General features: G+C 35.4%; 1 protein-coding gene across 2 annotated transcripts in view; it reads left to right on the forward strand.

Moving 5' to 3' along the window:
- LOC149785781 (uncharacterized) overlaps positions 1-17,942 on the forward strand; it is a 33,155-nt gene extending 15,213 nt beyond the window's left edge. For both annotated transcript variants that reach the window (XM_089979695.1, XM_089979697.1), the window contains exons 3-4: positions 437-570; positions 6,243-17,942. In XM_089979695.1, coding sequence (XP_089835821.1) covers positions 6,885-8,693 — 1,809 coding nt within the window. In that variant the 5' untranslated portion in view covers positions 437-570; positions 6,243-6,884 and the 3' untranslated portion in view covers positions 8,694-17,942. The remainder of the gene's footprint in view (positions 1-436; positions 571-6,242) is intronic.
- Positions 17,943-18,313: the final 371 nt, after the last annotated feature.

The following is an 18,313-nucleotide window of genomic DNA, read 5'->3' on the forward strand; positions in this document are numbered from 1 at the left end:
CTGCTTTGAAGTCAAAGCAAAATGTTCCTTATGCCAGAGTTTGAGACCTTACAAGTTGTACATGAGTACAAAAGAAAATGTATGGTCATGTGAGCAATGTACATTGTACTCATTTATTGTTAGGCATTGCTCAATCTGATTTAATGATCAATGAATGTTGGTTTTTTTGGGGGATATATCATGCTGTTGAAATGGAAGCTAAGTGCCTTTCCTAAGGCAGCCATCCTCGACAAACTTGGATGGGTATCAAACCCACAACCCTTGGATTATGTGGCCACCACTTTACCAGCTGAACTGTTGTAGCTCCTCACTCAGCTTGACAAAAATGAAAGAGTGGTTATTTATGTTTACATTTATTTGCATCGTCATGTTAGAGAAATAAACCATTATTCATTGATTCTGGTGCTTATCGTCTGTCATTTTCTGTTTTTTGCAGGTGCTGGCTTACTAGGCATGCCATGTAAATGTCCGATGGTTTCACAAACTTCTACATTGAGATCATTCTAACCAAAGAGACTTGACTGTCAAAGTTAATGTTTTTCTACCAGAGGCCAGCATTGGATATTACCTGTGAGTGAACAGAAATTTTAGAATGATTATGTGTTTATATACTGTAATAAAAGGAGAATACTGGAAAATGTATAGATCACAGTAAAATAGGTTATGCTATTCCTTATATGCTGCCATCTTAATCTTGTTGTCACTACTCTATAACAGAAAGTTGTATTGACATGAGATTTTCACCAGATGACTTCTTATGATTGTTCAGCTTGGGCATCCAACATGGCCACCACAGCACCATCTTGAAAATCATGTTATTACTAATTCACTAGAATGGATCTTTATTTTAACAGGGGGTTTTCACTAAAATACTTCTTATGATATCCAAATGGTCCTGGATGAAATGATGCCATGCAGATGTCTGGATGAATCAATGAACATGTTGAAGATCTTGACATAAATTCTCTTGAATGGATGGTTATATTGGCATGGGGATTTCACCAAAAGTCTCCTAATGGTGTCAAGTTTGTCCTTATTGAAAATGGTACTGATCTTAATTCAATATGGCTGCAATAGCAGCTAATTTAAAATTTGTATCACGTATGAATATTATGTACATGATTTCATTTTGGAATGTAGACCAACAGCCCCTGTGAGGGCCTCTTTTTATGTAGTACTGAACTAGTGAATACTTGATTCACATTACAGCAGTAACTAAATTCTTCAGACAGTATCTTACAAGGTTCTTGATTTGATGTAGTCATTTTAATGATTAGTAATACAGATTCCCACTGTCTGTCCTCTTTTAATGCCCAGTCATAGTGACACCCCCTTTCTGTCCTCGTTTTATGCTCAGTAATACAGATAGCACTTTTCTATCCTCTTTTAATGCCCAGTCATACAGAAAAACACCTTTCTGTCCTTGTTTAATACCCAGTCAGTATTTATGTGAATCATAATTGTGAGATCTCCAATGTGTAGATTTATATAAAAAAAATGAAAGGTCAGAATTCTGTTAGATTTTTATATTTGAAAAGTGCTTCTCTCAGTGACAAATGGTGTTTTTAAAAAGTACTCACCAAATCATTTGTGCGCCATGTTTTTATAATATAGATCTAAATGAAAGTGAATGAAAATTAAAATAAATTTTTATTAAAATTACAGTTTGGAGGATTATGAATTCGAATGGATTTATCAGATACAAATCTTTGGGAATCTTATCTTCACTAGCCAAGGTTCCAATATGTTAACCCTATCTACACCTTGGTGGCTCAATCAGATATTTCAGTTCTTTGTCCTTGCACATCTGTTGGATTTCATTGTTGTCACCGTTAGTATATAATGACATTAACTAATAGCATGTAGCAGTTATAGTTTGTACGTCGGCCGAAATTGGTGATGGCAATTGATTTCAAAAGGATACTTTGTAAGTTTAACATCAAAATTATGACTATGTACCAGAGGGAAGCCATTGTATGTGTATTTGAGGGAATGGATGTATGTGATTGTGCAAACAAGGACCGACAGTGGAAAATTGGTTATTTACAGGTCCATTCCATTTGTGTGCTCTCCTTCTCTCGATTATATAGGAACAATGTTCAAATTTGAACAAGTTGATTTTGATTGGATTGCAGTGAAATTCACAGACCTGAAGCACTGAAATATATGATTGATCTGCCAGGGTGTAGATAGGAATAACATATAGAAACCTTCGTTGGCAAAAATGTGGGAATCGGAATCCATATTTTTATGTGACATACTGTTGCATGGTGTTATGCTTGTTTGAAAAGCCACCTGTTCAAGGGACATGGCTCTTTGAAAATCTACTTGTCCTTTGATAAAACTATATGCAGTTGTCAATCAGTTTGATTAAGTAGGTCTGATGGGCACCAGTTAGAGATCAAGTTATCTGATGACTAGGTATGATGGGCACCAGATAGAGATCAAGTTATCTGATTGTCGACTAGGTATGATGGGCACCAGTTAGAGATCAAGTTATCTGATGACTAGGTATGATGGGCACCAATTAGAGATCAAGTTATCTGATGACTAGGTATGATGGGCACCAGATAGAGATCAAGTTATCTGATTGTCGACTAGGTATGATGGGCACCAGTTAGAGATCAAGTTATCTGATGACTAGGTATGATGGGCACCAGTTAGAGATCAAGTTATCTGATTAAGTAGGTCTGATTTGCACCAATTAGAGATAAAGTTATCTGATTGTCGACTAGGTAAGATGGGCACCAGTTAGAGATCAAGTTACCTGATTGACTAGGTATGTTGGTTACCAGTTAGAGATCAAGTTAACTGATTGACTAGGTATGATGGGCACCAGTTAGAGATCAAGTTATCAGATTGACTAGGTATGATGGGCACCAGTTAGAGATCAAGTTATCTGATTAACTAGGTATGATGGGCACCAGTTAGAGATCAAGTTATCTGATTAACTAGGTATGATTGGTACCAGTTAGAGATCAAGCTATCTGATTAAGTAGGTATGATGGGCACCAGTTAGAGATCAAGTTATCTGATTAAGTAGGTCTGATTTGCACCAATTAGAGATCAAGTTATCTGATTGTCGACTAGGCATGATAGGCACCAGTTAGAGATCAAGTTACCTGATTGACTAGGTATGTTGGTTACCAGTTAGAGATCAAGTTAACTGATTGACTAGGTATGATGGGCACCAATTAGAGATCAAGTTATCTGATTGACTAGGTATGATGTGCACCAGTTAGAGATCAAGTTACCTGATTGACTAGGTATGATGGGCACCAGTTAGAGATCAAGTTATCTGATTGACTAGGTATGATGGGCACCAGTTAGAGATCAAGTTATCTGATTAACTAGGTATGATGGGCACCAGTTAGAGATCAAGTTATCTGATTAACTAGATATGATGGGCACCAGTTAGAGATCAAGCTATCTGATTAACTGGGTATGATGGGCACCAGTTAGAGATCAAGTTATCTGATTAAGTAGGTCTGATTTGCACCAATTAGAGATCAAGTTATCTGATTGTCGACTAGGCATGATGGGCACCAGTTAGAGATCAAGTTACCTGATTGACTAGGTATGTTGGTTACCAGTTAGAGATCAAGTTAACTGATTGACTAGGTATGATGGGCACCAATTAGAGATCAAGTTATCTGATTGACTAGGTATGATGTGCACCAGTTAGAGATCAAGTTACCTGATTGACTAGGTATGATGGGCACCAGTTAGAGACCAAGTTATCTGATTGACTAGGTATGATGGGCACCAGATATGGATCAAGTTATCTGATTGACTAGTTATGATGGGCACCAGTTAGAGATCAAGTTACCTGATTGACTAGGTATGATGGGCACCAGTTAGAGATCAAGTTACCTGATTAACTAGGTATGATGGGCACCAGTTAGAGATCAAGTTATCTGATTGACTTGGTATAATGGGCACCAGTTAGATATCAAGTTACCTGATTGACTAGGTATGATGGGCACCAGTTAGAGATCAAGTTATCTGATTGACTTGGTATGATGGGCACCAGTTAGAGGTCAAGTTATCTGATTGACTAGGTATGATGGGCACCAGTTAGATATCAAGTTATCTGATTGATTAGGTATGATGGGCACCAGTTAGAGATCAAGTTATCTGATTGACTAGGTATGATGGGCACCAATTAGAGATCAAGTTATCTGATTGACTAGATTATGATGGGCACCAGTTAGAGATAAAGTTATCTGATTGACTAGGTATGATGGGCACCAATTAGATATTAAGCAATCTGTTTAAGTAGGTCTTATGGGCACCAATTAGAGATCATGTCATGTTGACCTTTTATTCACCAATCAAAATATTGCTTTCATTCTGCTGAAAGTGAAAAGTGAACTTCAAAAATATCATTGCTAATCATAACTCTACCTAACATGAAATGCAAGGCTTTGTCTACCAGACAGCAGAAGTAAGTGGATTAACAAAAGTTACCAGAACACAGACTTTAATTAATCCCTGTCAGATTGTTGTTGTCTCTGCGCCAGAAAAAACAAAGATTGAAGTATGTATGAAATCCATGATGGGAAAAATCCAAAGCTCTTTTGTTTGCCCAGAGTTTTTATATTTTTTGAAATTTTACAAAGTGATTGTAATAATCAGCAAAAGAAAAGACGAGCAAATTCTGAAAATTGTGTCTGATAAAGTAGGTTACTAAGGTTTGGCAATAGCTTTATTTAATTTTGCTTTTTTTGGAATGTAAAGCACTCTGATTTCTTCAGAAGTATTATGATTTGAGATACCAAGATCATTGAAAATAAATTTTAAAGAATAATAAATTTTTGGACAGTGTCAGGTGCTGATTGGCATAGTACAGTATAATGATAGCTATATGGTAATTTTCTTTGCATTCTTAAATGTGTGGCACCTACATACTCAGTGGTTCATTCTTAATTGTGTGGCACCTACATACTCAGAGGTGCATAATATAAACACTATTACTTCCTGCAAGTCATTAGAGGTGAGCATTGGAAACAGTAGCCAGAGCAGCTCAATGGTATGCATTATGGACTTGTGACTGAAAGGATGCAGGTTTGAATCCTACCATTAGATGAGCCCAGGTCACTGCTACTGTAGTGTGTGCTTGGACAAGGCACAATTGCCTTGGCACTAAATATCCAACTTGTGTTGTTGTGTCATAAAATGTGAAACCAAACCATGCCTTTTTTGTTGAGAGGTCCCTCTGAAAACAAGTCATTCCTTTGATCTCTTTCACAAAAGTAAGCCATATTACTCAGCATCAAAATGGTACATTTTTAACACTTTGCCTACATTGTTTAAGACCAGCACCTTTATAAGGCCATTAACTTGATCATAAACATGGGATTGATCTGATCTCCCACATGAGAGGTTAATAATATTGCAAGGGCACCTGTTAATTAGGAAGCCTCAATAGAGACGACCAGTGTATGCTTGGTAAAGTTGTACTTGACATTTGTCAGAATAGTTGTTGCACATGTAGATGATGCACTCTCAGTCCCACAGCTAGTCCCCCAGTTTTTGATGGATTATCATGAAACTTGATAAATATTATGATCATTGCCTTAAGGTGCACACAGTGTCAAATCACTTTCCTCCTACGATTTTTATTTGTACTGTTCATAGACCAAAAGAGCTATGAATCAAAAACTTATTATGTTCATTATTTAAAGGTGCATGCTCTGACAAACCTTTGAGCTTCTCTGGTGTTTGTTAGAGTTATTGCCCTTTTTGACCTTACAGCACAACGCAGTGTGCAACAGAATTTTGTGAGTGCATCTGAGCTTGCAGTTTTTAATGGATTGCTGTTTAAGTTGGTAAATTATTTTTTTCATTATTTAAAGATCCAAATATTGACAAATCTTTGTACTTCTCTGATTTTTGTAAGAGTTATTGCCCTTTTTGACCTAACTGTGGAATGCAGTGAACTAAAGAATTTTGTGAATGCAACTGCATTTGCAGGTTTTAGTGGATCGCTGTGAAACTTAGTACATATTATGGTCATCATCAGAAGACATTCATGTGACCAGCCATTGCTGCTAACAAATAATTGTACTCTCACTATTTTCAGAAGAATTGTTTACTTTACATTTTACTAAAATTAATATCCATCATGAAGTTGGGGTGGGATGTGGGAGAGAAGGAGTGGTATTTAAATGAACAGAGTATGCGCCATTCTGTTAATTTTACTTTTTATTTATTAATTGGTTTTCATCTGTTTGTTTCAGGTCATTTCTGCTTTTGGATGAGGAATAATTGACACCATCTCCATGCATTAACATAATTGACTTCATCTCCAAGCATTAAGATAACTGACACCATCTCCAAGCATTAAGATAACTGACACCATCTCCAAGCATTAACATACTGCTTCTTTTGTCTTCCCATGATGAATGTGCTGTAGCATGAAGACCACAGAAATTTAAAGAACATTAATCAGTGTGTGAAAGTAAAAAATGATAATTGTCAAAGAAAGGACATGAAATGAGTGCTATTTGATATTGATGCCTCGACGTGATTCTTTGTGTTTAATTGATTCCCTCTATACCAAAGGCATATGGGTTTATGTAAAATCTCGTAAGTTAACGAAATCTTCATTGAAAATATCAACTGGAATATTTTCCAGAGTCACTTTTATGAAGAGTAGGAGACCATTTTGTTCATTGTGTCTGCATCACATAAAAGTGACGTCTTTTAACTGCTTTCATTGCAATTCCAGGATTGAAACAAAATATAGCAAGGCAAGAAATTAATGAAAGTTTTTGAGTATTTTGCTCTTTAATTACTCATTAGGAACATTTTGCACTCCTTCTTATTTCTGTTACTGTATAGACTGTAGAGTGGAATTGCTTGTGATTCTTTTTTTTAAAATGATCTCAGATATAATGCATGGATTTGCCATCATCATTCTTGCTTTCAGTTTAGTTTCGAACTGTCTAGCAAGACCCACAGATGAACGCAACATGACTCAGCAGTATTACTTACACAGTTTTCCTAATGGAACTACTCGCTTCTGTTTGTGGGTGGAATGCGACCCAGGATCGGAGGTTATAGTTTGTGAGAAGCCGTATACAGCAGATCAGTGTCGACCATGCACTCCACCATTTATACAGCCAGACAAAACGAATTCTGGATTAGTTACCATGTGCTACAAAATGACCTGTCCAGAATTCTCCAGACTTGACGAAAATGGGAAATGTATGTGTGATACAGACAGTGGATACTATGGGAAGTATTTTTATGACTGTAAATACAAAAATTGTTCTGAAGGTCAAAAACTCACAATGTGGGGTTATTGTGTTGATAAAAATTTTGATTTGATTCCAATTAAAACTACTCCAGAGCCAAAACCAAAGTCTAATACTCAAGATAGAAACATGACAAATCTAAAACCTGTGAAAACCTCTGACAACAATGAAGATAACAAGAAAACTCATTCAGAAGACAACAATTCTGTATTAAATTTGAGAAACAAATCCATTGGCAGTGTTGAAGATAAAAAAGAGAACAATGAGAGACCAACAAAAGTGTTTGTGTCCGATGAAGTAAATTTCCATCCCATGTCTTTTTTATATGGGTGTTTGGCATTAATTCCAGTTCTCATCTTTGCTTTGATTTTATATTTGGTGTGCAGAATTGGCAAGAAACGGACAAATGAACTAGATTGTGTCATGAAAATACAAACTCTGAAGCAAGTTGAATCGAATCATATTACCATCAATCAAACTTGGAAGCAAGTTCCTGCAGGCAGTCTTCCACTGAGGTTTAGATTTCCTGGCCAAGGTCAGTTTAATAAACCTCCAAGCCTCAAACCAACCCTGTATGCAGCATTACCTCAAAAAATTGAGGTTGGAAAAAGCATTGGTATTTTGCATGTGGAAAATGAGCCCTGGGGTACAGGATTTGTAGTGGGTGATGGTCATGTGATGACATGTCTACATACTATTATAATTATGCTTGGTATCAGAGCCGATCAGACAGAAGACAGTATACAACAGGAAATAAATCAACATATCCATAAAGTTAAGATAAGTTTTCACTTTAATTTGGGCAGTAGCAGAAATGATGACGTTTGTTTTGGATTTGAGCAAGGTGTGAAATATTTTGATATTAATCTTGATGTCATTGTACTGAAAATTGATAGAAGCTGCAGGAATTATCAACATTTGCCAGGTCCATTGACAAGATTTTGTGACTTACTTCCCAGCAGTCAGTTTGACTTTTTTGGTCATCCGCATGGTGAGATAAAACGAGTTGATGAGAACTGTAGGATAAAGTCATTCAGCATGAGCATGATAAAAGAAAAGAGATCTAGAGTTGCACAATATCTGAGAGGCAAGGGGTTTGATTTAAATAATTTTCTTGATCCTTATTATGGAATTCTGAATAATGGTTCCTACTTGTTTAATACACTATTTGTGGCAGGTGGGTCAGGTAGTCCTGGTATTACATTTTGTGAAAGGAGCAATCCTGATACCCAGATGTATGAGGTAGGCACAATGTTGTGTGGTGAATACCCAAGCTTTGCACCTAATGATATTCCTCATGATGATTTAAATACAGACTTGAAAATTCAGTTCGGGACAAAAATGTCGTCTATTTTCAGCAGCATGAAACAAAAGAACCGACTTCTTCTCAGGGATGTTTTTAAGGTCTATCCACAGCAATGGGATCAGTAATCATACACAGTTCAACTATATTGTTGTCTCTTTTCTTGTACCTCCAATATGGCAGCCACAATGAATATACTGCAAATTGTCTCTCTAATTCTCCTCTGTGGATGGTCATATCAAGATTGGGTTTTCACCAAAAGTATTCAAATAGTGTCTAGTTTGTCCTGAATGAAAATCTTCAGATCTTGCTTCCAGTATGACTGCCACAGTGGCTAATTTGAAAATCTTATTGCTCCATAACAGATAATCTCAATACTCAGCAATTATAAAGAAGAAATTGTCTTGAATTCCTGGACATGTTTTGAGGACAGTAGAGCATCAGTCCCAATTGAGGGACTCGTGTTAATTTATGAATTGAAAGTATTTTTTGTTTTTATTTTAATGATACGAAGTTGCCACAGAGTCTTTCAGAGGTGTTTAACTGTTTTAAAAAAATAGAGATACTAAGATTATATGCAGAGTTATGGATGTATTTTTTTAATTTGATTGTATTTTTAAATTTCGAAAATTTAACTGCTAAAGGCTATACTATTTAAAATTATTTATATACATGTACATATAATAGAAACAGTTGTGGTTTAAATGTTGATGATGTCTGTCAATCCATCTCTCAGTTTGGTGTCAACACCAGGTTAGAGTTGCCATTCAGATCATTTTCACAGACACTTGCTCAGTGTTGAGTCACATAACTTGGTATGTAAATGTTTCATGCAAATGCTACACACTTTGGTCAACTAGGTCACTTTACATTCCAACTTGAAATTTTTGTCTTCTTAAAAAAATATATAGCATCTAGAAATAATGTGTACCATTTGTATTTGTTGCAGATTTAGAAAATTGGTGTCTGAAAAATTATATCTGCAGATATTTTGATTAATGATGGCACCATACACTTCAGTCAAAACTAAGTCACTATGATGTATATTCCATTCTCCAATGATCTGCATTAACCTTTGTATTTGGCACAGTATCTTAGACAAATGTAAATGCAGTGTTAATATAAATACTACACCATTTAGACAAAACTTTGCTATCCATCCAGCATACCACCATTTTCTTGTATTATCATGTTAAGCACTTTCGGCTCAGGGAAATAGAATAGGCCCAATTGTAATTACTCTGTGGTTAGTGTGTCAGACTTGTGACCAGGTTTGAATCCTACCATCATTATACTGGGTCATCTACCATAGTGTGTCTTTGGAGATGGCACCAGCTGACTCAGAACAAACATTTTCTGAATCCATTTTTTTTATTATTTACTAAGCATGAATTTTCCACAAATGATCTCATCTACTGGATAAATACAATCCTATTCCAGTCAATAGCATGGGTGCTAAATTAAACATTTTTTTCAGGGAAGACCTGACCCAGATTGTATGATGATTAAAGCAAATTTTGTCCATGGTAGAGCTATCTTAGAAATGCTCCATGTCCCTTGCAATTATAAAGTATCTTGGAAATGCTCCATGTCCTTTGCAATTATCAAGTATCTTGGAAATGATCCATGTCCCTTGCAATTATAAAGTATCTTGGAAATGCTACATGTCCCTTGCAATTATCAAGTATCTTGGAAATGCTACATGTCCTTTGCAATTATTAAGTATCTTGGAAATGCTCCATGTCCCTTGCAATTATAAAGTATCTTGGAAATGCTACATGTCCTTTGCAATTATAAAGTATCTTGGAAATGCTCTATGTCCCTTGCAATTATAAAGTATCTTGGAAATGCTCCATGTCCCTTGCAATTATAAAGTATCTTGGAAATGCTCAATGTCCCTTGCAATTATAAAGTATCTTGGAAATGATCCATGTCCTTTGCAATTATCAAATATCTTGGAAATGCTCCATGTCCCTTGCAATTATAAAGTATCTTGGAAATGCTACATGTCCTTTGCAATTATCAAATATCTTGGAAATGCTCCATGTCCTTTGCAATTATCAAGTATCTTGCAAATGCTCCATGTCCCTTGAAATGTCAGAAAAATCAAACCCATGATACATGTATATGGCATTTGGATAAATAGAAAATCCCAGTAAATTAGGTTTCAATATTAAGGTTCTGTTTTAGTAATATGGTACACAGATAATGTATTTAATGCTTCCTAACTCAGTGTCAAACATGCCGTAATATCCCATGCAAGAACACATCATCAGTTCATAGAATCACTAACGGTTTATATACTGTACATTCCCTAATTAATGCACCTAGGGGTGTTATATTTTTCATGGGGGGGGGGGATGATACATTTATAAGAGCACAATAATGAAAGGTAAAGTTGCTGTTCTTTTGATATACTCTTATGATGACCACATGTACATCAGGATGTCTTTCTGCCACTGAATTCAGTCTTGTAAATATCAGCAAAGTTAAAATAATTATTTGAGCAACACATCTGTTAATTTTAATGCCCTACCTCTGAACACCCAGGACTTCCCTTACTGAAAAGCACAGATCTTACACTGTCTCTTTTCAATTTTTTGTTCTTAGTATGGGGGGGGGGAGCGTGTTAATTAGAGTTGTGGTATTAATTACCGTAGGGAATATATGGTATATAGCTGTTTTGTTCAGTCCAGCATAGTGATTTTTTTCCCCAGTTTTCATTTGCATTTAGGGGCCTCGAGTAGTCTAAAGAGCTCCCCGTTCCGGATCACTGCCATCTCACCTCTGTCTGCGTGGGTTTTGATTCATCTCCTACAGTGGATTAAAATACATTAAATATATTTGCCAACAAGACATCAATTAAATTGCATTTTCATGTTTTATACTTGGAGGCCATTTTGAGCAAATCCGCTTTTGGTAGCAATATACACTATATGTGTCAATCATTTTTTATTGTAATATTCCTGCCCTCTGTTCATTATGCCTTGGTCTGCCATTTATTCTTTTCTCACATAGGCCAATGCATGTTCCTTTTATTTTAGTGTCTACTTAAAGAAATCTATTTATCTAACAGAAACAAATTATATGATACAGATGATGCTTTCACTTGAATAGATAATATTCTTTGGCATGATAAGACTCACAAATCACTGTATAGGAATGCATTTTTTTTTTACATGATACAATTTATTCATATAACTGAATGGTCTTCATTTTAACTTCCATATTCCCAAAACCTACCATTAAGCTCACACTAAACATACAAACGCTTGGCATGGCCTTAATTTACAGCAGTTGGTTATGTATTTTCACTTTTCCTTTTATTATATTGTAATATAATATTTTTTTGTTGTTGTTACATGACTTCTACTGTGGAGGTGGATTACAGGCTGAAAATATCACTGGTAAAGGTCTAAAAGGTGCTTATTAAATAACAAATAAATACTAGTACTATTACACATGGGTTTAACATTCTATCAAAGGCTTCAGGTGGCCAAGTGGTCAGAGGCACTCATCTATACAGATCACTGAGATCTCACCTCTCTCCACATGGGTTCGAGTCCCAGGCTATGCCAGCATGGGTATGTGAGAAAGTTTGTTAGTAGCTTCCTGTGGGTCAGTGGTTCTTCCTGGGGTTTTCCCTGAGTTCTTCCACCACCATGTATACCCTATCATTTGCTAAAACATGCATTGAACCTACAAAAAGAACAAAATGGCAGTAAACCCACAACAACAGCAACAACAACAACAACATTATAACAGTAGTTTTAAGTTCAGATACACAAGGTTATTTTTCTGTACAATGTACATAACATAAATACTCGTAAGTCAAATCCAACTGCAAGCAAAAGACCCCGAACTGCCCTCTGATAATGCACCAGCAGATCAGGGTCTGTGTTGTTTGTTCCTCTGAATACTCCTGACAGACTGCATAGACCTAGATATGCCAGAGAATTATACAACAGCAGATATTGGTCAATGCATTTTGCAGTTGGATGTGACTTATAAGTGAGTATGCTCATTGAAATGTTTCATTTATGCTGAAAGTACTTCAGCAACCAAAAAAAGGTCCCCATGATTTAGTAAAGCTAATTAACTAAAAAATTTCCACCACAAAAAATTACACTATATGGATGTGGGTAATTTTCACCTTAGAATGATCAGTAATGGTCATCATTACTTCATTCCTAGTCAGCACCAGGCATCAGCTGAATTTATAAAACCTGCAGACTGAGACCAAGAGTATTTCTCCAAATGTAGCAATAAGAGACTATCAAAGATACAGCACTACCTCATTGTAACACTCTTCATTATAACATCATTCCTGTTATAATGCCCTTCATTATTATACCATTCCTGTTATAAGGCATTATGTAGTTGTGATGTTATTAATGGGTGAATTTTGATGATGTCACAAAATTTGAATATTCCTTGCCTATTTAATAATTTGCACATCAACATTGCACATAAATTGCAAAAATGGCCATTCAGCGACAGTTTGTAAGAAATTTCCAAAATCCTTGTTAAAGGTTACTCCATCCTTGAGACCCCAAGTAGTCTAAAGCACTTATTGTTCCAGATTACTGCCATCTCACCTCTGTCTGCATGGGTTCGAGTCTTTGCCTCAGCTAATTTGGGTACGTGAGAAAGCTTGCCAGAAGGTTCTTATGGGTCAGTTGTTCTTCATGTGGTTTTCCCTGGGTCTTCCTCCACCAGTTATCCTGGCTGCCATGTATAGTCTATCTTGTGCTGAACACTGGTGTTTAATGCCATAACAACTACTCCATCCTTTTTAATAAATTGGATTTGTTATGAGTTATTTGGAGCTCTTTTGATTTCTTGAATAAGAGAGTACTTCCATATTTGACTGTTTTTCTGTTTCATGAAGAAAGGTTTACATAATATGAGAATGGTATATGTAGCAACAGGAACAGCCTTAACAAATTCATGTCCCGATTTGGATCATTTTTGCAGTGCCCCCTGATTTTATGAGTGGGGCCCCCTGTGAGCACAGCATTTGGAAATAAACTTTTAAACAAGTTTTATAAGATATTGAACTTAAAGTTTTCTTCCATTGCTTTAAAATTACTTTTCTCTCTATAGATATATTTTTTTAAATTACTAGCACGTGGGGCCCCTTTTGAGCTTAGGGCCAAATTGGTCCAATTGGCCTAGGGCCCAGCCCTGTGCAGTGAGCACGGTGTCAACAGACATGTCTAATAATATTAGACTGGCTTTCTAACCTTTAAGCAATTAAAGTTAAATCTAATAGGAGAATGATTTATATGGTGCTCATGATGTCAAGAGGTAGTGTGCATGAGAGCTCCCTTGCACGGCACTCAGCATTAAGAAGTTAGTGCTACGACTGGTCGGCCTGGTATCAGGATAATGTGACTGGGTGGGACATTATGCTACATGTCTGCAGCATGATGCCCCAGTGCTTGACATCACTATAAACTGTCCCACAGCAGACATTGTAGCGATGTGACTGAATAATTGTTTAAGTTATGTTAAAAATCCAAATCAGACATGCACAAAGTGTGGCAGATTAGATCCAAATTGATTGAAATTTGAAAATAAAGCATAATCTAGAAAGAAAGTAACAATAATTTGTTTCAAATGAATTGATTTTATCTGATCTTTGGGCATCCTTCTTAAAACAGACATGGATTTTATTGTGTTGGCACATACATCAGCCACTTGAGAGGAGGGGCTCAGAAGTGAGCTATGAAAATTTTCATTAGTAACGTTAGGAGCTAAAATTACGACAAACTGAGGAATATAATTTAGGACAACACTTAAGCAAAATAGTTTTAAACATAGTTACATAAATCCAGCAATCATTGCTATGGCAAGGTACAGCAGACACTTTATCAATAAGTACATGCAGCTCAGATTCCTAAACACTAGTGGATGTAATCTGAAATTGGTATGTGCATTTATTTTTATCAATTATGGTAACACCCATCAAAGTTAGTTATGGATGTAATACCAGCTTGGGTTTATGTACATGTAGAGGCAAGACATATGATTCTGCTCAATTTTCTGTTGCTTCATTCTTAGTACAAACCATCCAGTTGGATTGATTTTGTAAATTGGAAATTTGATTTCATACATATTTAACTCATGCCTCTTAGTAATTTTTTAAAATACAGTCTTGCTTTTTATGTATAATGAGCTTCCTTATAAGGCAGTCTCACTGTAAGGTGGTGTACAGCATGGCTCACATGGAGTGCTATAATGAGGGAATAACATCCTTTACCTAATTTTAAGGCAGTCTCACTATAAGGTGGTATCCTACATGGCTTCGGAGTATTATATTGAGGGAATACTGTATCCCATACTTTATTATAAGGCAGTTTAACTGTAAAGTGGTATACTCCATGGCTCCTATGAACAGTGTTATAATGAGGGAATACTGTATCCTGTACTTAAGTTATAAGGCAGTCTCACTATAAGGTGGTATCCTACATGGCTTCACAGAGTGTTATAATGAGGGAATACTGTATCCTGTATTTAAGTTATAAGGCAGTCTCACTATAAGGTGGTATCCTACATGGCTTCCATGGACAGCATTATATTTACTTAGAGAATTTTAAAAGACAAAAATCTTGTCAGGAGATTTACAGGTGTCATGGGCTGTGTCGTTATTCCCTGATGCCTACTAAACGTTCAGTGAAAAGATCTGCTACAGACTAAGCAGTAACAGAAGTACTAAAATTTTGTTGAGTTAGAAACTCTGAGAAGTTGGGTCAAAGTGGGCTCAGGTCTCAATATTAGTTCTCTTTTACTAATTAATTTATACCAAGAAACATTTGCTTGTACAAGAGAAGTAACTCATCTTGCTTAACTTGGAGCAAGACTGGAAATGCATGAATTAAGCCCCTTGGCTAGCCAGCCTTTGCAAGTTGGAGTGCTATTTTCATTTGCAGGAGCTTGGAATATTTTTGTTGTTGATTGATTGATTAACTTTTATATCATTTTAGCCCAAACTTGCCATTGTAAATAATGCCTTGTTACAAAATATATACTGTACAGGACTTGGTCTCAGCTTCTTATTACAAGCTAAATGACTTATTGAAGATATCTTATGATGTATTTGCCAGCTATGAGGCTGTAATTGTATTTCTAGCATAACATCAGTACTAGTTTTAAAAAAAATAATTTCTTACATTTTTCTCAGAAGTGAGCACATATATTAATGATTAAGTTAAAATATTGTTGTGTTTTAGGTTTTTTAAAAAAAAAGAGTGGACAGAGGAATAAAATGAAGCTTCTATTCACATCACTGATACATTTTTTTGGACATACTAACCCAAATATAAAAAAATTGTTTTCTACATTGTGATGTGTTCTTTCAAAAACATTTTAATTGTTTTGTCTTTGGAGCAAGGAATGTCAAGGTCACTACAAGTGCCTTCATACAAGACATTTAAGATGGTGGGAATATATTTACATTCCTCAATTGAGCCATTGGCAATCAATAATGACTTGTAGGTGATTTCAGGCAGTGAGTTGCTGATGAATTATATTTAAATTTTTGTGTAAAGCAGTATTTACCTGTGTAGACTGCCACCATTGTTGAGTGAAATCTTACTAGAGATACAGCCAATGAAATACGTAGGCAAATTGTATTTTTCAAGAACTTTCGTTTTAAAGAAGTTGATATGCAATGGAACCTGTGCATTTGATGTGCAGTAATCTCAGCCAACAGAGGGAGTGAGAAAACTGTCTTGTAACATTGAAATTGTATGCGTATGTATTCATGAACCTTTGTGCATTGTAATGTCTTGTATGTTGCACACAAAAATTGCAATTTGCTAATGTACTTGAATGCAAATATATACTATCAATACATGATCGAATTCTTAGACATTTACACATCTAAATAATTCATATATTTTTTTGTTATATTGAACATTTACACATCTAAATAATTCATATATTTGCTTGTTATATTGAACATTTGCGCAGGCATGCATGTCATTTTGCTTTTCATTTTACCACATCGGAACATCATCGAACCTGATCAGTTATAGCTTATTGAACATTGACTAGGTGATGATGGTTTTGAATTAGGCACATGTGTAGCCCTTTGGCCATGCATGTCTAATTAATGTACACACATCATACTATTTAGTTACTTGTCAAATGGGTGTACTCACTCAATAACAGCGTAGAACCAGATATAGCCAAACTCAAAACTACCTTTATCATAGATTTAATCATTGTTAAATTGTTACATAGTAAATTTTTAGTATTTAAGAGAAAACTATCTAAACGTGTGCTACTTTGAAATCCCCAGCATCTGAATTACTCTATGCATTGTAAGCATTCCGAATTTGGGCCTGACTGTACACTAAAGTTGAGTAGTATCACTGACTGTACACTAAAGTTGAGTAGTATCACTGACTGTACACTAAAGTTGAGTAGTATCACTGACTGTACACTAAAGTTGAGTAGTGTCACTGAATGTACACTAAAGTTGAGTAGTATCACTGAATGTACACTAAAGTTGAGTAGTACCACTGACTGTACTCTGAAGTTGAGTAATATCACTGACTGTACACTAAAGTTGAGTAGTATCACTGACTGTACACTAAAGTTGAGTAGTATCACTGTACACTAAAGTTGAGTAGTATCAATGACTGTACTCTAAAGTTGAGTAGTATCACTGACTGCTCTAAAGTTGAGTAGTATCACTGACTGTACACTAAAGCTGAGTAGTATCACTGAATGTACACTAAAGTTGAGTAGTATCACTGACTGTACACTAATGTTGAGTAGTATCATGAATATGGAGCCTGGTTTCACTAAAATTCTCTAAAATTCTCCCCAGAATTGATACTTTACATTATCTTGCACATGATACTCAAAACAGTATTTTTCAGGGGTGGATATAGTGGAAAGGATTTCAAACTAGTTTTAAAATTTTAATAATTTTTAGTTTTAAAATTTATTCTTGAAAAAAAAGTATAAGAATTCCTCAAATTCTCAAAATCTCCTCAGATGTAAGACAAGACTTCCTTAAGGAAAATTTAAGATGATTACATTACTGTATTTTAATTCCTGATTCTTGCTGAATGTTATCTGAGAAAATTATTACAAACCAATAAGAAAGATATCCCAGAATCACAGTTTGAGTAAGAATTATTTCGATTTTTTTTTTAAACGGGGGTCTGTCTTTAAAATAATTTCATTGTAGAGATGGTTCTGTATTGGTTTATAGTTTGGATTGCATTGTACACGAAGAAATATGGTACATTTCCTAATTTGTTTTGTTTGTTTGTCAAAACATTTTTTTATATAATTTTTACACCAACTAAAATTATGTTTGGTATCGATGAAAGCAATAAGTAAACTGTTAAAACTTCTCTAATTTTAATGTTCTCTTTTATTGTATTACTTTCTGATATATGCCACAAGTAGTCCTCTGATTTCACTTACTGCTTTTGGCCCAAAAAATATGTTTACGGTCGGCTGTTCATCCATGTTTTTCATTGCTGACCCTAGTACTTTTTTCACCCAGAGTAAATTTTTTTAAATGGCGAAAATTGATTTGTGCATCTGAGCTGGTTTGGTGTGGTACTTGAAAGAAACAAACAACTTCCCATGCAATAGGAAACACATTTTTTTTGGCCTTATATGTAAAGTTCTGTACCCAATAATGTTTTTCTTATGCCTGCTCAAAGACGTTTTATGTTGTATGGTTGTTCATCCATCACTTATCAATGTTATTTTCAAA

This window comes from Sinohyriopsis cumingii, chromosome 13, assembly GCF_028554795.1.
Source record: "Sinohyriopsis cumingii isolate HCF-2022 chromosome 13, ASM2855479v2, whole genome shotgun sequence".
Classification (NCBI taxonomy): domain Eukaryota; kingdom Metazoa; phylum Mollusca; class Bivalvia; order Unionida; family Unionidae; genus Sinohyriopsis; species Sinohyriopsis cumingii.